Source organism: Trachurus japonicus, chromosome 21, assembly GCF_045865225.1.
Source record: "Trachurus japonicus isolate A0001 chromosome 21, Traja_1.0".
Lineage (NCBI taxonomy): Eukaryota > Metazoa > Chordata > Actinopteri > Carangiformes > Carangidae > Trachurus > Trachurus japonicus.
The window spans coordinates 3485989-3506548 of NC_140927.1; the positions used below are offsets into that span (position 1 = coordinate 3485989).

Consider the following 20560-nt stretch of genomic DNA (forward strand, 5'->3'; position numbering starts at 1 on the left):
TTTAATTGTCGGTGTAAGCTATTTTTAGAACGGAGGAGCGGAGCGGCGAGCTGCTCAGGGCTATGCTACGGAGGCTAAGGGAATTTCTTGGTTTTCCTCATCAAACTCATCAAATACACAACCTAACAACTCCAAAAGGCTGTCGTGGACAAGTTGTGAGCTGCACAATCACCACGCTATGAGATAACAACGGAACGTTATGAGACGGAGCTGTTTTAGAGGTAAATTCATGCAAAACCGCTGATGCGCGTTGCGTTCAGGGACAGTTTTTCAGCAAGCAGACTCTGTATTTACCCTGTATTTACCTCGAAAACGGCTCCGTTTCGTAATGTTCCATTATTATCTCATAGCGTGGTGAATGTGCAGGTCACAACTTGTCCACGAAAGCGTTTTGGGATTTTGTATTTGATGAGTTTGATGAGGGAAACCAAGAAATTCCATTAGCCTCCGTAACGTAGCTCTGAGCAGCTCGCCGCTCCGCTCCTCCGTTCTAAAAATAGCTTACACCGACAAATAAAGGTAACGAACCTACTGCTATGACTATAGCGATTATGGCAATGGGCCAATTTGCCAAAATGTTGAACTATCCCTTTAACATTTTGGCAAATTGGCTCATTGCCATAATCCCTAGAGTTATTTTTAGAACGGCGGAGCAGAGCCGTGAGCTGCTCAGAGCTACGCTACGGAGGCTAATGGGATTTCTTGGTTTCCCTCATCAAACTCATCAAATACACAATCCAACAACTCCAAAACGCTCTGGTGGACAAGTTGTGACCTGCGCATTCACCACGCTATGAAATAATAACAGAACGTTATGAGACGTTATGTTTCAGAGGTAAATTCATGCAAAACCGCTGATACGCATTCTGGTCGGGGGCAGTTTTTCGACAAGCAGTCTCTGTATTTGCCTCAAAAACAACTCCGCTCAAACCTTCTAACTTACGGTACCTATAAGAGGTGTTTAAAGTGACACTGTGACCAACAGCTGGTAACAACAGTCTCTCACAGCATCCTTTCACTGTGTGTGGCTCAGTGAGACATTGTCCCCTCCTGTTCCTGCTCTGCTCGTGTTGTTATGGGACATTATTATTATTATTATTATTATTATCTGGACAATTACCAGTGTGTGAAGTGAGTGTGACTGTGTCACCCTGACTGTTCAGACCAGGCTTAGAGCAACAGAGGGCAAAGGTCCTCTCAGTGTTTTATCTTTAAGGCAGTAAAGACAGAAGCTGTTGGGTTTTTATTTACTTTGTATTTACAGTGTGTAGTGATTATATAAATGTCCACCAGATGATAATCTACATTAGGAATAAAGAAGAATGTGATCAGTTTGATTTGGACAGACAAGTCAGTGTGAGCTGTGTACAGTAGAATAGAACCACACACACACACACGTGACTTCACCTCTGTATGCAGAGACAGGGAGCAGAAAACAGCCCAGAGTTCAAAAGATGAATAACTGATGGTTTACAATCAGTTTTGATATGTGAACAAACAATAACAATAGCTGAACACAATGACCTTTGACCTTTAACTCAAGAACAGACAGGAGAAACCTGGAGGGTTACTCAGGGTTAACTGGAGGGAAATCCTCTCACCAGGACAGTTTAATTAAAACATTATATGAACAACTGTATTTTTAGATTTGTAGCAGCTCTAGACAACACACACACATACACACACAATAAAGAGACAGATACATGGTCCAGCAGTGCAGCAGGGTTTTCTCCTGGTGGCCACTGTGACAGACAAATCCAGAGAGAGAGGGGCAAGGAGGGGCAGAGCCAATCAAAAAGCTGCAGATAGCTCTGCAATGAAATAACATTTGACTTTTCTGAAATGGTAAAAAAAAAAAAAAGTTAAAAAAAGTCTTATGTGGCAGTCACTGTCAGTTTGTTGCTGTTGACTGCCAAAAATATATCCACATATGGGAAACACTGACACAACAAACGAAGATTAAAAATCAAATGTCACCAAAAAGAAACCACTGATCTGACTCTGAATCTGTTCGAAAGCAAGAAAATACAAATGTATTCTTCCCATGAATCACTGAAATCATCAGAACAATAGTTTGAATCTTTTGTAGCACTAACAAGTGATTTCAGTTCAGTTCTATTTATATCCTGAGGGAAATTGGATTTGCAGCAAGCATTACAAACATAATAGACAAAAGACAGCATCAAAGACATCAACATGTCACTAGCCACAACATAGTGCAGTAAGTAATACATAAAAAACAGTGAGAATAATAAAAACATACTACTAATAATAAATGACTGTTAATAATAATAATGCATAATGCTCTGTGCATAGTAAAAATGTAAACAGTCTACACAATGCATTAAAGTGCATAGTGATGCAAGAATTGAAAAATAAAATAAATAAATAACACTTTTTCTTAGTAATGGTACTGGTTAGATGTGTAGACAAATTATAACATATACAAGGCATGAGGTAATAGTAGTTAATCCCATTATGAAACCAATTATCACCCGCTGAATAACATAAACACAAAGTTTCATCTCTTTCTTCTCATATTATGTGATTGGTGTTTGTGTGTGTGTGTGTGTGTGTGTGCGTGTGTGTGTGTAGGTGGTGCGTGCGGCCGAGGAGGCAGCGTCCACCCTGGCCGGGTCCATCCACCCGGAGCAGTGCATCAAGGTGCTGTGTCCCATCGTGCAGACAGCAGACTACCCCATCAACCTAGCCGCCATCAAGATGCAAACCAAAGTCATTGAACGCATCGCCAAGGACTCACTACTGACGCTCCTTCCTGACATCATCCCCGGACTTCTACAGGTCTGAGTAAAAAAAATAAAAATAAAAACAGGCTTTTATTGTCAAAGTAATGTAGACTCCTATTGTTGGATGGAGACGTTTTTTATGAGTTTGAGCTGCTCGGAAAAGCTGAAATTCAACTTTTTCTTTAGTTCTGACAGGACACCAGCCTCAATGTTTGATAAAATCCAAAAAAAGGATGAACAATGAACAGACTGTCAAGAAACGGACTGATGGTTTTTTTCAAATTTGAACAGTTTCAATAACGAGAGCCAAGGTTTCTGGGGACAGTCGGAGCAGAAACATCCTGCTCCGCTCCAAAAGGGCATATTTGGACAATGTGCTTATTTGGACACTGCAAATTATTTGCCTTATTTGTCCCTGGAAATGTTTGCGTGTACTCTGCACTCTCTGTGACTCCTCCCACGTTCCTGCTGACACCTTGTCTGTGTGTGTGTGTGTGTGTGTGTGTGGTGTCTCTCTGCAGGGCTATGACAACACAGAGAGCAGCGTTCGCAAGGCCAGCGTGTTCTGTCTGGTAGCTATCTACTCTGTGATTGGCGAGGATCTCAAACCCCACCTGGCACAACTCACAGGCAGCAAGGTACTGACGACCGCCATCAAGGTGTTGCATGTACAACTACGCACACAGACACACACATATACAAACAACACAGTTTTACCAAAACCGCTCCGCCAGGCGCGGGGCCTTATCATCTTCCCATGCTGTTGTTCCTCAACCGGTTCCAACTGGTCGTCCAATTATAAAGCACAGGCTCATATTTGCCCTACTTCTCACTACGGCCTGTGTGTCCTTGGGCTTATATAAGACCTGAGGTCTGAGGGTCAGCTTCACCTGAATGAAGGGGCTCTCCCCTAACCTGACCACTCCCAAGGTTTTTAAGGGGAGACACTACAGGTGAATAGGGTAAAAATTTTAACTAACAGATATCCCCATGAAACTTCCCAAGTTTATCACTTACATTAAGACAAATATTTTTTGTATTACCAGTTTTGTCAAATTGTATGTTTAAATATGTAAATGAGGCAATATCTGATGAAATATGCACTAATTTGCATACATTTCCAGAACCAAAATCTGAACAATGGATAAAACCTCTTTCAAAATTCTTGTTTTATTTTGTTGACATATTAGAGTCAGAAGTTTTTACAGAGGGGATTTTGGATATCTCTTTTTATCACTCTGTAAATGAGAAAATACTGTCACCAGCCCTAAAAAAAAATCCAATTTTTCCCTGTTTTTAGGAATAAAATGTTGTATAAATCAGGCTGTGAATGATATATCAACAATCCCCTCTGTAAAAACCTTCAGAATATAGACAGGAATAAAACTGGAAGGTTTGGTGTCTGTAAGTGCTGCTGAAGTGGAGATTTCAGGCTCAGAGTCTGAGGAAAAACTCATTTTGAGAAAACGGCCTTTAAAGACTTGTACTGTAAAATTCCATAGATTGTTAATGTAAATCATCATTTTACGATTGGTTGCTGATACGGAGGAAATGACTACATCATTGTTGAGGAGAGAGAGAGCTTTACAATGATACCTGACATGACATGGGTCAGACAACAGACACAGCTCAGTATGTCACAGTAGCTGTTAACTTTTGGTGAATTTAGGAGAAATCTACTGACGAAAGAGACAAAATGAAGTAAAATAAAAACACCTTAATGTGGATTTTCTACCATTTATTTTGACTTTTCTGAGAGAATACATGTTAAGGAAGAAAACTAGCCCAAAATCTCAAAATTGATCAGTGCATGAAAAAACAGTGTTTTTGCTTGTAGTGTGGCAAACACCTGATGGTTGAATCTGTTTGAGGGAGATGCAGCTGTACCAGTTTCTATGGATTGAACGTAATGGTTTAAGTGTTTCTATTTAGTTGACACCTTGTTGTTTGTGATAATACAGTATGACTCCATTGTTGCTGACTGAACCTTTGAACTGAGGTTGGGTTGTAAAGTCATGTTTTGTCATAAAGAAGGCGAAAGTGAAACAGCTTTTTATCGTTGAGAAAAATTGCCAGAATAATCCATAAAGATGCCGAGAAGCTCTTCTCCTGTTTTTATTTCAAATAGATCAGATTTTGTCAAAGCTCTTTATACTGGACTTCCAGAGCAGCCAGTTGAAAGACGAAAGTTTTTTTGTTTTTTTTTTACAATTTGGACCTTTTTTCCCCTTTAATTCTGATCAATGCTAAAACAAGGAAGAGATTGTATAATCCTGGTGTTAGCTTCACTCTGCTGGCTCCAAGTGTCTTGAATCTGACTGTTTTAGCTGATCGAGACTGGTGTATACTGCAGATTCTCTGTTGTTTTATAATCCACCATGAGCTGCAGATCATCTGCTGCCAGGATTAAAAAACACAGGCAGTGTAGATTTTTGAAAATTATGCACCACATCTACGGAAAACCCCACCGAGCTGTCAGAGTCAACAACAACAACAACAACCTGCAAACCAGTTTGGAGCAGGAAGTGTAGCGAGATGAATTTGAGGGGTTCTATGAAGATGACAAAAATATAAACACATGAACATAAAGGAGAGACACTACAGGCAAAAACACAGTTTTTTCATGCACTGATCAATTTTGAGATTTTGGGCTATTTTTCTTCCTTAACATGTATTCTCTCAGACAAGTCAAAAGAAATGGTAGAACATCCACATGTGGGTTTTTTACTTCATTTGTCAGTAGATTTTTCTTAAATTAACCAAAAGTTAACAGCTACTGTGACATACTATGATGTGTCTGTTGTCTGACCCAGGTCATGTCAGGTATGATTGTAAAGCTCTCTCTCTCCTCAACAATGATCTAGGCTCCAAAAATTGTCATCTCCTTTGTATCGTAAAAGTATGATTTACATTAACAATCTATGGAATTTTACAGTACAAGTCTTTAAAGGCCGTTTTCTCAAAATGAGTTTTTCCTCAGACTCTGAGCCTGAAATCTCCACTTCAGCAGCACTTACAGACACCAAACCTTCCAGTTCTATTCCAGTCTATATTCTGAAGGTTTTTACAGAGGGGATTGTTGATATATCAGTTACAGCCTGATTTATACAACGTTTTGTTCCTAAAAATTTGATTTTTTAGGGCTGGCGACAGTATTTTCTCATTTACAAAGTGGTAATAAGATATATCTAAAATCCCCTCTGTAAAAACTTCTGACTCTAATAGGTCAACAAAATAAAACAAGAATTTTGAAAGGGGCTTTATCCATTTGTTCAGATTTTGGTTCTGGAAATGTATGCAAATTAGTGCATATTTCATCAGATATTGCCTGATTTACATATTTAAACATAAAATTTGACAAAACTTAATGTAAGTGATGAACTTGGGAAGTTTCATGGTGATATCTGTTAGTTAAAATGTTTACCCTATTCACCTGTCTCCCCTTTGGTCCTTATTGTGAAATGTTCAACATTATTTCCACTGCAGAAATCTAGAAGTTAAATCAGTCTGAGGTAAACCTGACCCTGTGTTTGTTTGTTTAACCCTGCAGATGAAGTTACTGAACCTGTACATCAAACGAGCCCAAACCACCAACAGCAATAGCAGCAGCTCCTCAGACGTCTCCTCTCACAGTTAATGGACGGAGGTTCAGTTTGGAAACCGTGTGGAAGGACGGGCGGACAGCGTTCCTGGATTCCCAGGGCAGAGCCGCAACCCCCCCCCCCCCCTTCCTCCCCTTCCTCCCTCCCTCTTCAGCGTAACTTCAGCTCCACTGCGCTTCTCTCCCGTCTCGAGGAGATTCTGTCAACGTGTCTGTCATTTACTCCCCTCTTCCTCCTCCCTCTCCTCCTCTTCCTCCTCCTCCCCGCCCCAGCTCTCAAAACTTTTGAATGTAACTGGATTGGTTTTAGTCTGGTGGGGAGGGAGTCAACAAGTTTAGAGTTTTTGGATTTGGGAAATGCACTTTCTCCTCCTCCTCCTCCTCCTCCTCCTCCTCCTCCTCCTCCTCTTCCTCCGTCATTCCCACAGCCTCCACACCACCTTTTTTTGTAAATGGAGTCCCGTTTCTCCCTGAACCCTCAGATTTGGTAGCATAAGGAGTTCACTCATCATACCATGAATTATTATGATTATTGTTAGTCACATCAACGTAGAGAAAATTCAGTCAGATCAGCTACAGTTTGGGATGAGGTGTCATTTGGCTGGCCCAATGATGGTTAATGAGCCTGTAGGTTCTGGGATGCATTCTGGTTCAGAGGCATAAAAAACCAAATACTGCAAGAAAAAAAAAGTGAAACAAAAAAACAAAGTATTGTATGAGAATATTTAGTTCATGTTAAAGTTTATGGACCAGGGCTCAAAAAGCCGAACCATCACTTAATTTCTTTATTCTAATTTGTACTTTAGAATCATTCAATTGATTGATTGATTTAAATTTCCCTCCCATCAAATTGACCGAACAAGGTGCCAAGTTTCAGCCACAAAAGTGACAATCCTGCAAATACAGTGCATATCTTCATTTTAAGGTACCAATTGTGAAGAGGGAATTAAATTTGAAGTTAGGACTCACTACTAGTTTCCTGCAGGAAGTGGGAAAACACATTTCACAAAAAGAAACAAAAAACAGACGCCGTTTGTGGCATGTAAATCTACAAGGCTGCTGCTCAGCGCCGACTGACTGAAGAGGAAGTTTGTAAATACTACAGATGTTTTTTTTGTTTTTTTTTCCCTGCGTGGAGTTTGGAGAGAGAGACCAGAGCTCCGAGACAGTCCAATAGACATTTCCAGGCCTTACTCACTTCACACATGCTGATGTTTTGTCGACTGGGACCGTGGAGAGTGGATTGGGATGTACAACACTGTAAGTCTCTGCTCTGAAGAAAAAAAAATGTGAATCTGCAGGAACAACAAACCCTGGCGGCGTTTTTTTTTTTTTTTTTTGACAGTGAAGCAAATACAGTATTAGTGGTTTCCTCCGATCTTCTCTTTAATGTAACTGCAGCTTCTGCAATAACCTTAATCTACAGTAAAGGTATTTTGTACATACACTTTTTGACCACGGCTTCGCAAAAACTTTTACACGATGTCAAAAAAAAAAAAAAGAAGAAAAAGAAAAGTGAACAGGTTGATTATCTGACTCTAACTTCTTTTGCACGTTAGCGAACTTGCATGTGATCTGCAGCACTTGTCAACTTGTCTTGGGAGTTCCCCGGCGTTTACGGCTGTTAAAGTGCACTTGTGACATCATCAGATTCCTAAAGTTTTCCGAGGCATCGGTCACATTGACCATGCCCGCGTGTGAAAAGGTACAAAAGAACGGAGACACAGCTATTCTGATGAAGCCGGTATTAGTGCTCAGGCAGGGTTTAGAGACGACGACGTCAGGTTTCAAATAGCTTTAACATGTTGGAATCCTGCTACATGACACTTCATGATTGATCCCTGATTGGAGAGCTTCCCCATTTGATCAGATTGTTATTTGGAAAAAAAGGAAAAGGATCAATCTCTTATTGCTTTTTAATATTTTTTTTTCGTATCTCATTTGCTAAATCCTAGCAAATTAAGAATAATAATGTTAAGAAATATTAATATTCCCCGTTTGACTTGGGGATGTCCTGACTCCTTGGATGGTGTGTTCATCCAGGGAATCCACTGAATGGGCCAATTCTGGTTATTTAAGTAAATGAATGTACAGTGTTTGCATAATGTTTTAATTTGCTTTTTTTTATGTATCGGTACTGAAAGTATAACTTCAACAACACGCCACCCTGCACACTCTCTGCACTCTGCCTGACTCTCACCTGAATCCCGTTGGACAGTTCCAGACCATTAATCAGCCGGGTTCTTTTAGTCTTTTTAGCGGGGACAGATCTGTAGTCGTCCTACAGGGGGGAAAGTTCACCAATCACCAAACGCAGCCATCTAGTATCTCACTGCTGGTCGCAGAAACAAGACAAGATGGTATTCTCCTTGCAAACCGTTCACTATGCATGTTCTGCAGTACACTGTCTTTCTTTTGTCTCAATCGGTCATGTAAGATTCATACCTGTATTTATATATTTTATTTGATCTTATTTTATTCTCTCATGATAAACTGTACAGAGGGTTTCTTTTTTTTTTTTTTTTTTGTTAAAATCCACCTGTGATAGATTTGCAACAATGTAAAGAAACTGTTTGCTCTAGAAATAAACTCAGAGCTGATCTGGATGTTTCCTGTTTTTTTTTTTTTGTTGTTGCCTTATCCCTCGATTTCACAATTTCTGCTTAATCTTGTGACAGTTGAAGCTTGTGTGTGTACATGTGTGTGTCTTCCCCTTTTTTTCCCCCCTCTCCTGCCTCAGGTTGAACCTTGACTTGCACAGAGGCACTGGCAGCACTGTTGCCCAGTTGTCCATCCATTTACAGGAGCATGCATCTGAGCGCGGAGGTATGTGGAGCTGCTCTGGATAAACATTAACCTGAGCACACTTTGAAGTCACCTGCTGCTGATCTCTGCTCCTTTAGAGGAGCTGTGGAGAGGAGAGACGGGCCGGCAGCTGCACGCTCCTTTGTCTGTTTGCTCGCACATTTAACCTTCCTTTCACTAGCAAGGACCACACCGTTGGGGTCACCACTGACCCCTTTTTAGGTTTTTTTTAATGTACCATATAAATGTTTTTATAGCATCAAGGCTTTTTGACTTTGTCAGGAACCTCTATTTAAACAAAATAAAACTAAAATGCTCTGGTTAGAATTATGACAAATGTGGTGTTACAATGATAAAAACAATAATCAGTTAAAACTGAAATCGTAAGTGCAAAACCAACCTTTTCATGGATAAGGAAGCCTAACAATGTAACCAAGAGATGAGAAAAAAATGGGATGATAAATAATTATTTTAGTATGTTTTATAGCTGATTTAAGACTTGGGTCAAAACTGACCCTAACACCATAGATGGTAGCAGAAAGCTGACAAGAGGAAGGTTGCATTGATGACAAGGCGTATACTGACAAAAGAAGTCAAAACTGACCCGAACACAAGACACAAGATAGGTTAAATTCATTCTTACATGGACTCTTTGGTTTTATCAGAAATATTTGGTTTAGTCGTCACAGCAGTTGCATCATCGTTATCGTTATATTAAATCACCGGTAATTGAAAGCTGCCTTTATTTTCATGGCAGCCATCATGACGCTCTGATAATTATATTTACTGCCTGCTCCCTCTCTTCATTGTCCCCAAATGTTTGTTTTCCAAAAATCTATCTCCAAACATCATTACCCTAAGTGAGTTTAAAGTCTAGCTTTAGGGCCATCCTGCTGGCAATGTCAACAGCTGGTCAAGTGAAGCCGGTTATTAATGCATCAACCCCCAGCTAGACATTTGTTGTGGGAGGTGTGTCCACACACTCCGCCTCTCAGGGGTCATCCAAGGTATGCTAATGGCAACCCTGGTGATGTCACCGAGCGGTATAAGAGGCAGGCGGCCAGGTTTTGGCTGCAAACCTCTCTGAGCTGAAGTCTGAGGAAGCCAGCGTCTGTCTCCACCGTCTGTCCCCTGTGGTCCTCCTGGCACACAAGAAGATATCGCACTGGAAAATATGCTGTTCTGCCATTCCCAGCCTGAGTCCTACCACCAGCACTCTGCTAATTACATTAGGTAAATCACAGCCATGTTGAGAAGCTTCAGAACAAAACTTGTGGATTTCAGGCACTTGTCATATCTACAACAGGTTGAGTCAAAATGCCACATTAGCAGTTATTAGAGAGCACATTTATGTCTTTTTTATTATTATTTACAAATCTTAAGTTTAATATCAGAGGTGCACTACATTCAAAATCCATATTTAGACTCTAAATACAGACCCTACACAAATGAATACACATGCATTGTGCTAGATGAGTAAGACTGTGTCGTGCAGCGTGAAGCTTCATCACCTTTGTTCAAATACTGAATTGATCAGATGAAAGAACACCAGACAGTTTCACCTCCATGCTCAGCCCGTCTTCTCTCCCCGTGCTCCGCTTCAGAGAGGCCTTGGCGCCTTTCCTGAAAGACGAAGAAGCCAGGCTCATGGCTGAAAATGCCGCCAAGAGGACGCCATTCCAATACATCCTGTGCGCGGCCACCTCGCCAGCTGTGAAGCAGCAGGAGGAGACTCTCACTTATCTCAACCAAGGTAGCTATCTGTCCTGCTTGTTCAATGTCCACGTTGACTAAATGGACTGGAGCTCATTTTGTCACATGTAATCCCAGCAGCTGCAGGGTTAGATTAAAGGGCTGTTGATGTGGGGGGTTCAAATACAGGAGGACTCCAGATCAGGCTATAGGTTTTAGTAAATTAAAGCCCATTAGTGTGGGGGTTAAGCCTATAGTAGCAGGATAACTACTGTGGACATTTCATTTGCCAAATAAGCTTTATAAAAGAATTATCATTCCAGAATCAAGTCGCAGCTCTAGATCACAACATTAACATTAATTGCTATTGGCTGATGGAAGCAAAGAGGCCAAATTCTACTAGATTTTATAAGCAACTGTTTACCGACTCCTGACAGTTTTTTCATTATCAATCAATCTGTTGATTGATTTCTCAATTAGCTGTTAAATTAATAACATTCTAAAACATTGTGGAATTAAAAGTACTTGTTCAGGTTTAGACAACAGGTCAAAGGATATTGAATTGACTTTAATATATTGTATATATATATAGAAAAGAGTGTAGCTCTGCGTGTAGTTCTAAAGGTCACCACCACTGATTTCCTGACATTATGCTTAATATTAAAATTTGAATGTAAAACCTTGGAAATGCTTGATCATTTGAAAACCATCCATCTGGAGCTATGTGGTGTGAATTCCTCTTTTTGCTCTAAATAGTGAAATTCTTGAAGAGCAGTGTCTGAGGACAGACAGATGCTGATAGGACGGATCGATTTCATTCAACCTTGATTGATTTTTCCTCGTGTCTGAACATAGCTCACCCAATTTAAATAGCCATACCTAATTTTGAGTCGTATAGTTTGACGACATATTTAAAACATTTATATAGTGAGTTCTTGAATTTTCAAATTTAAATTTGTAAAACCTCAAATTCTTCCAATCGTATTATTGAAATCAGAATTAAAATGTGTAAATTGAATTCAAACCATGTACATTCAGAGAGAAGGATTTCGAAGTAAAATATTTATATTTTTAATATTATGAATTCAGTGGTATTTATTCAGAAGTGGAAAACTTATGTAGATGCTGAAAAAAGTCATTTTGGTCTTTTTGTACTTCCTGTCACAGCTGATGTTTAGAGGGAGCTGCTCTGGAAAAATTTTGCCTCTTAGTCTTTGAATTACTAAACTAGAATTATAAGGCCTTTTTCTAGAGTGTATTAAAGATGTATCCGTGCAACATGAGCTCCGACATGTTTGCTGATTTGACTTTATCTCCTGATCTTATTCACCTTTCTTTCCTTCTTTGTTCTCGCTCTTCCTCCCTAGTTTGTACTTTACCCTTTTCCCTGAGATCACTCTCTACCTCTGCTTGTTTCTCCTTTCCTTTTTCAACAGTGACATTTTTTTTATTTGTGCTTTGACTTAATCTGTGTTTCTACAAGTTGCCCTGCTTATCTGCTCTCAAGTAATTTGTTTAGAGTAAACACAATGAAAGTGAGCTTGCTATAACATGCAACTTCCAGCCAACAGTTACATTGCCACATAAAGATGGCATGTATTGAGTAGATATTAATTGACATCAGGGTCCATAGCTTAGTTTTATTACCACCGTGACAAAGCACTGATAGTCTATATCTGATCAGGATGGAGATATGTAAAAGTTTCCTCGTGGCTGGCCTTGACATCTGGCTTTTAAAGGTTTCTAATTTGATTCAGTTTCTATCTCCACTGCCCCTCTTTTCTGATTGACTGATTTCCCATTTTTCAATTTTAATCAGGTTTTTTTTTAATGTTTTAAAATGTAGGTCAGTCCTACGAAATCCGTATGCTTAACAGAAAACTAGTGGAGTATACAGATATAAGCAGCAAATGTGTAAAGGTAGGTGTAAGGTATTGTGTTTGTCTGTTTTTTTGACTTTCATGTGACCTCTTCCTCTTTCTTCTTGTCATCTGTTTTCATGTATCCATTTCCTGGTTCGTCACAGGTCCCTCGACCCTCCCTTCCGCTTCAGGGGTGGGGTGTCGACCTTGGAGAGCTTGGTACTATCGCCCAAACTTACCTCTCCTCCGTCTTAGTCCTCACATATCCAAACACACATGCACCACAGCTCATCTTACCTTCATACCATCCAGCATACAGTACACACACACTCTTGAACATGCTACTCTGTCTTTGTTTTCATGACCAGGCTTCTTTATTTCTTACATTATCCCTATGTTCGTAAGTCGTCTATTCCTGATGCCACTGATTTCTGAATAATGTTCATTTAACACCTTATAACTTCATCTCCTTCACCTTCATCTCAAAGGTTGTTGTGTTACCAACTGACCTCATGTTTAGGTCCAGTGTAACTTCATTTATTGCAAAGACATGTGTCAACACACTCACTTTAGAGTAAAGAGAGGTCATTTTATTCCACTTCTCTGTGAGTGCATCTGCTTGACATGTCTCTGTTGTCAGGCTACCACTACTCGATACTGTAATGTTAGCTGCTGTAGCATCCTAGAAACACAAGAACGGGACAGGTGGTATCTATACAAACACATGACGAGCAGGACCTAGTCATGCATGAGCCTCCCTCCATAAATATCCCAATGCTCTCGGTGTTTTGCAGGTTGTGAATTTTATTTGGTGACTTTTTTTCATGTCCAAGCAGGATTTTTTAAAAGTTGCTGTTGCAGGGGCACCACAGCCTTTAGTGTTGTGTTTCTATAAGCCACTCACAAAAGACTGATTTTATAAAGAGCACCCTAGTTTAAAGGAGTACATAGTGAGACATCCTAAAACAAGGCTTTTTTTTTCTTTTAAATGTTTTTAAAAGAGCATGTCAGCCGTGTGATAGACTGATACACAAACCCTTTATAGTATATATATATATATATATATGTACACACACATATGCCGGTGCCGAGAAGTGCCTGCTTGCCAAGATCTGCATGCCGCACAACAAATGCAGAACTATGGCTCATTCATTGCGGGGGGGATGCAGTATTCGGAACAGCAGTTTTTGGACCTGTCGAGATTTGCATCCCCTGGCTGTTTTAGCCAAATACACTGCTACGAAATTCATATGCATAAATACACCTAAATACAAAGGTAAAGGTACTTTATTAGTCACATATACAGCTAGTACAGTGAAATTCTTTCTCTGCATTTAACCCATCCCTGAGGAGCAGTGGGCAGCCGCGGTGCAGCGCCCGGGGACCAACTCCAGATTATGAGCCAGTGCCTTTGGTCAGGGGCACTGACTGGAGGATTAACCTAGCCGACATGTTTTTAGTGGTGGGGGAAACCGGAGCACCCGGAGGAAACCCACGCAGACACGGGGAGAACATGCGCATGTGCATGACCCCATTTGACCACGGGGTATCTGCAGTGAAACACATGGGGGATGCAGTATTCAGCACAGCAGTTTTTGGACCTGTCGAGATTTGCATCCCCTGGCATTCCGCGAACGACATGCAGATCTCGGCAAGCAGATCTCGGCAAGCAGGCTCTGCTGGGGTGACGCACATTGTATTTAGGTGTGTTTAAGCATATGAACATGAATACATGTAGCAGTGTATTTGGCTAAAACAGCCAGGGGATGCAAATCTCGACAGGTCCAAAAACTGCTGTGCCGAATATTGCATCCCCCCCTGCAATGAATGATCCGTAGTTCCGCATTTGTTGTGCGGCGTGCAGATCTCAGCAAGCAGGCACTTCTCAGCATAACACCGGCCGTAAACAGCTGGCCCCGACCAACCTTTTTATTTTTTAATGCTGCCACATGAGCACGGCTGCATCTTCAAGCAGCCACCTAGGTCGCGTCTTCACGTGACTGCCTCGCCACAGCTCCATCATTGCGCGGCCGTTGTGGCATTTGCCCATATTGCCCTATGGCTAGTCCGTCCCTGCTGGTGACCTGTCCAGGGTGTACCCTGCCCTCACCTTATGTCAACTAGGAGTGGCTCTAGCCCCCTGTGACCCTGCATGGATTAGCAGTAAAGATAATATAGCGCCAACATGATGAAATACAACATGATGCAACTGTGGAGTGCGCCTTTAATAAAATCTTACATAATAAGCCAGGAAAAATATTATGAAAATGTGTAGATTTTTTTGACAAGATTAAATATTATAAATATAACACAAAGAGCCTCAGTAAACAAGTAATGAGAACTGCTGCAACAGAGTGAAGACATAGGCAGTCTTATCAGGGCTCCTACATGCTGGAAATTCATGCTCTCCACAAAATTTCTGACCTTGATGGAAACAGTTGAGTTGGAAAAGTGTATAAGATGAGAGTCATGAGGTCTTTAAATGTCCAGGTGAATGTGGGAGCCCTGATTTTCATTGAGAAGAGTCACTGTCTATGCTCCTAACCCACAGGTACCACACATACCAGCTTACTGACTGGTGCTGTCATAGTGCAATGTTACATCAATTCAATGGACAACAATTCAATGTTTGCCAATATCACAAAGTCTGCCATGATACGATTTCAATATGAGATGATGTCATCTGCTGAAAACAAGCACTGTCTTATATACAGTATATCCTAATTCTAAACTCAACCAGACGTTGAAATGAAAAACAGTGATCTTTTTTTCTTTTTAAAAACAGTCCTCATCCTCATAATGAAGCTTTACAATTTTCACATTTTGTAAAAAAGAAAAGAAATAAAATAACCTGAAAGAGCATTAAGTTCCTATTTGTTTCAGTGTGAACTGCCATCTATAGTCCCAACATAAAGATTTGTACATCTCAGTAACTAGCGTCACACATACTGTATCTCTGTAAATGAAATATGAAATGACAGCAGTGATACTCATCGCTCAGACATGCCAAGGAAATTTCAAAATAAAGGTGTGTCTTACAAATGATGATATTGTTGATGTCTGATCGATGCTATTGACTTGCTGATCATTGAATTGATGTATCAAAGTAGATGGATGTATTATTGAATTATTGTTGACAGTTCAATATACGTGGGTACATGTGGATACTAAAACAGTGTACTGTGTGAGGGGAAGGGATGGAGATGAAATTCAGTGAATTTCTACCTCCTGATTACTGAAACTGCCTCAGTATGTTCTGATGAATAAATGAGGGGGAGCCTTTTTACACGTTGCCCAACAGTCCTGCTGTTTGGCTCTGTGTGAGCTGCCCCACTCGAGCAGTAGCTGTTGCTCTGGCCTGAACCCCTGATCCTACCTGTTCACAGAGCATTGTGCGAGTGGTATTTCATGACCGTCGACTGCAGTATATGGAGCACCAGCAGCTGGAGGGATGGAGGTGGAACAGACCTGGAGACAGAATCCTGGATATAGGTAAATTGACGCTACCAATGTATCACCTATAAAAGATCAGCATTGATTGATATCTAGTAGCTTTGGCCGCTAACATTAGCTTTAACAGCTGGAAGCTCACGTACCAGTGTAGAAGAAAGGTTGAGATCAGTATCAAACTTCGTTGCTTTGCTCATCAACAGGTGTCTGCAGAGATGGAAAGAAAAGCCATTGTTGTTGTCACTATCATGTTAGCACTAACAAGCTGGATCCAGCCTGTCTCAATCACTTTACGATATCAGTAGATCAGTAGAGTCAGTGTAGCCTTCAATCTGACCTGAGGACAAATCTGTTCAGAGAGCATGTTACAGCCTCTTGTATCATAAAGACAACAATGGCTGAGGCTCTGTACAAGCAATTATTACCTCCAGCTGCTTCCAGCAAGAAACATAATCACTTCAATTAACCATTTTGTTCACTATAGGTGTCTGAATCAAGGCCCTTGTAATCATAAGCCCCATAAAGTGTATGGGATCTCTCTTGTTATTTGCAGCCTATCAATTTTGATATAACTGCACAGCAGCTGGACATTGGCAGAATTTCAATGTAAATCTCAAATGGTTGTTTAAAGGGATAGTTCAACATTTTGGCAAATTATCCCATTGTCATAATCAAAGCAAATGCAGAGACTGCTTGCCGAAAAACTGCCCCTGACCAGAATGCGAATCAGCAGTTTTGCATGAATTTACCTCCAAAACCACTTCATCTCTTAACAGACTGTGGTGAACGTGCAGGTCACAACTTGTCCACCAGAGCGTTTTGGAGTTGTTGGATTGTGTATATGATGAGTTTGATGAGGGAAACCAAGAAATCCCATTAGCCTCCATAGTGTAGCTCTGAGCAGCTCACGGCTCTGCTCCGCCGTTCTAAAAATAGCTTGCACCGACAATTAAAGGTAACAAACCTACTTCTAACACTATAGGGGTTATGGCAATGGGCCAATTTGCCAAAATGTTGAACTATCCCTTTAAATTGCCAAAATACAATCTGCTTTTCAAACTTGCCAGAAAAAACAAAAACATCTTTGAGGTGAAACACACAATTGACATCATTACAGCCCATTTCAAGTAAAGGTAGACTGACAGACTAGCTCATTACTTGCAGATATCCCTCTGTCAGTGGGGATACTAGAGCCTCGTTCACACCCTCTGCACCTCAACACCATTGAGTTCCTCTGGGATCCTGTCAAGAATGCGTCTGTTTTCATCCAGGTACTGATACATCGTCTTCAAATGTCTGGAGGAAAGTCAGTGTCTTCGCTGCTTCCTCTGCCCGGTTAATTTTCACAACTTGTCCTCTCAGGTCAACTGTATCAGCACTGAGTTCACCCCCAGGAAGCATGGTGGGGAGAAGGGAGTGCCATTCCGTATCCAGGTTGACACCTTCACCACTAATGAACATGGGGAATACATGGAGCATGTCAACTCCTCCAGCTGCCAGGTCAAAGTCTTCAAGGTAGAACACCTTCTTAGCATCTGGTTCTTACACACTACGAGATATGCCAAAGGTTCCCAACCTTTTCCAACAACCGGTCCATCGGAAAATCTCAGAAATTAAAGCAGGGGATGCTCATTTTGATTTTTCTCTTTGATGGTGGGTGGGGTCATCTGTCTCTTGACTCTTTTAATTCCTCCTGTTTCCAACCATTTGTTCCCCCGGGTACCCCGGGTCCGTTCCCCGATCGGGGAATATAGGACCCTCTTTTTGAAAAAGGGTCCTATGTTCCCCATTTTTCTCAAAAAGGGTCCTATGTTCCCCGGTCGCAATACATACTGGGGAACATAGGCCCTTTTTTCAAAAAAAGGGTCCTATGTTCCCCACTGTTGCTGGTCGATGGACTCTCTCTACTTATCTGGACTCTCTATATCCTCTACCTGGTCTTTTTACTAAACTTAACCAACTCCTTTCTTCATTGCCTAAACCCAACCAATGAGACAATTCCACTTCTCACTCAAAGTCACCTCAGCTTCTCACTCAAAAATAGGCAAAAATATGCCAAGTCACTCGCAACTCCACTTCCAGGTATGGGTACAAAAATGGCATGTTCCCCAGGTCCTTTTGGGGAAAAGCGGGGAACATAGGACCCTTTTGGGGAAAAGCGGGGTCCCATACAAAGTGGGGAACATAGGGATGATCCCCTTTTAATAAACAGTCAGACTGGTGGAAAAAAAAAACACATGACATAGCTTGACATAGTAATTTTTATGTTGCTGATGCCCAAACTAACTCTGCTGCCAGATTATCATTGACTCATCAAAAAAAAATAATAATAAAGGAGCTTTTTCACAAAGATCAGCTTTGTTAAACCATTTAAACATTATTTCTACATTTATTTATTTTATAACAATATTTATATACATTTCTTTATGCTCCAGGCTATAATGTCTATTAGAAATATCACTTAACCTAAACATGGCCTATATTTCATTTTGAATGTCCGTATCTCTAATGTCCTCAGCCTAAAGGAGCTGACCGCAAACTGAAGACAGACAGGGAAAAGATTGAAAAGAAGGCCCCTCAGGACAGAGAAAAGTATCAGCCGTCCCATGAGACCACCCTGCTGAAAGAGGTGAGGCAAGAGGTCACATTGCATAACGGAGCAAATGCGAGATGACCCTTTGTTTGCTTTTTTTTTTTTTTGTCACAAGTGTTGTCATGCTGTAGCTTTATTGATCTGATGGTGGTAAATTCTTGTGTTATCAGGAGGTTTCTCTAATCTCATCAGCACTGAATCCACTAAGTCATTCACTGTAACTCCATGAGCTTCACCTGCCTGTTACTGTAGCTTCCTCCTCCCATTCATTACACTGTAATCCACTGTTAATATGTTGCTTTGCTTGTTTTGAGTCTTGTCTTTTTTTGAACAGTGCTAGCTTGTTGCTGAGGTTGGTCAATGATTGGGGTCTGTGCGTCACTTCATTGTCTCTGAATGCCTCTCAAGTGACTCAGCAGTTTGTGAATTAATGTTCATCTGGTTTGTTACTCAACTAGATAAAAAAAAACAAGCTGTCTGTAAAAGTCAACCTCTACTACTACTACTACGACGACTACTACTACTACTACTACTACTACTACTACACAATGCAATTCAATCCAAGAAACTTCATTTTCCCTCTGGGAGGAATTAAAAGGCCTCATAGAATAAACATCAACACATGCCAATGTATATAGCCATACATCTTAGGAAAAACTAAATATAATGACAATAAAGAATAAAGAAGAAACATCAATGAAAAAAAAGATGGTTGGGGTGGTGTTCAGCTCAGTTGGTAGAGCACCCGCCCTATGTGTTGAGGCTATTAGTCCTCACTGCAGGCTGACCCCGGTTCGAGTCCCGCGTCGGGCGGCCCTATCCTGCGTGTCATTCCCCCTCTCTCTGCCTCCCCATTTTCTGTCTCTATCGACAGTGTCCTATCAAATAAAGGCAAAAAGCAAAAAAAAAAAAAAAAAAAAAGATGGAAAACAACTTCACCTCTGTAATATGACTGAACATGGTAGAATGACATTCTATTAAAAAAAAAAAAGTTTACCTCATTATGGTGAACGGCCTCCATAAGAGTATTTCATTATAACAGGTCTGTATACTACTGTATAGGTAGCTTTACAGTGGTGAGATCTATAATGTATTATATCTTATTAATTGACTATAAGATATCAATCTGTAAATGAATTTGTCTGGATAGTTTTCAAATATGTTTGACAACTAAGCACAATGTTGGGAAGTGAATGTGTGAAGTAGCAACTTAAAAGTCAAAGTCAAAATTGGCCAAAGAGCCCATACTGTACATCCAACAGACATGGAGCAATGCTACAGTATTTGGAGGTGTGTGTGTGTGTGTGTGTTCCTCTTGATGGGTATAGGTTTTATATTCTCTCTCTTTGGCTATATTTTGGTGACACTTTGGTCTCTTGAGGAAGTACATTTAGCTGTACTGGGCAGTTATTAGCTCAGCAGAGCTTTTGTTATAACAAGGCTGATCACAGCAGAGTTTTTTGTTAACTGCTGTAGCCTTTGTTCAGAGACTACTCTATTGTACATTGTTGATCTTTATTTCTCTGTTTCGTTCTATGAAGTGTTCCCCGTGGCCTGACGCCCTGAATCTCACCAACACCACCCACAGCGGCTGCAGCACTCCATCTCCAGTTTACCACAGCTCACCTGTTCCCTGCAGTTTCCCAGATGGGTGAGTCCGCATTCACACTACCACCCTGTTTACTGGGGTTCTGCAGGAATGCTATAATCCTATACATTAATGTTGCCCTACAAAGGCAAGTGTATTATCTGTAAAAATGCCAAACTGAGAAAAACAGCTTTTTGTGTTTTTCACTGTCAGGTTTAAGCA

At 40.7% G+C, this 20560-nt stretch overlaps 2 protein-coding genes across 51 annotated transcripts in view; both read left to right on the top strand.

Moving 5' to 3' along the window:
- The window catches only part of clasp1a (cytoplasmic linker associated protein 1a), a 132727-nt gene extending 125878 nt beyond the window's left edge, over positions 1 to 6849 (top strand). For all 50 annotated transcript variants that reach the window (XM_085765174.1, XM_085765175.1, XM_085765181.1 and 47 more), the window contains 3 exons: positions 2596 to 2802; positions 3269 to 3385; positions 6298 to 6849. In XM_085765174.1, the coding sequence (XP_085621300.1) occupies positions 2596 to 2802; positions 3269 to 3385; positions 6298 to 6384 (411 nt within the window). In that variant the 3' untranslated portion in view covers positions 6385 to 6849. The remainder of the gene's footprint in view (positions 1 to 2595; positions 2803 to 3268; positions 3386 to 6297) is intronic.
- Positions 6850 to 10219: 3370 nt separating this feature from the next.
- The window catches only part of tfcp2l1 (transcription factor CP2-like 1), a 15235-nt gene continuing 4894 nt past the window's right edge, over positions 10220 to 20560 (top strand). The window contains exons 1-8 of the mRNA XM_085764990.1: positions 10220 to 10386; positions 10758 to 10906; positions 12692 to 12765; positions 16094 to 16199; positions 17322 to 17428; positions 17520 to 17672; positions 18676 to 18786; positions 20292 to 20401. Coding sequence (XP_085621116.1) covers positions 10328 to 10386; positions 10758 to 10906; positions 12692 to 12765; positions 16094 to 16199; positions 17322 to 17428; positions 17520 to 17672; positions 18676 to 18786; positions 20292 to 20401 — 869 coding nt within the window. The 5' untranslated portion in view covers positions 10220 to 10327. The remainder of the gene's footprint in view (positions 10387 to 10757; positions 10907 to 12691; positions 12766 to 16093; positions 16200 to 17321; positions 17429 to 17519; positions 17673 to 18675; positions 18787 to 20291; positions 20402 to 20560) is intronic.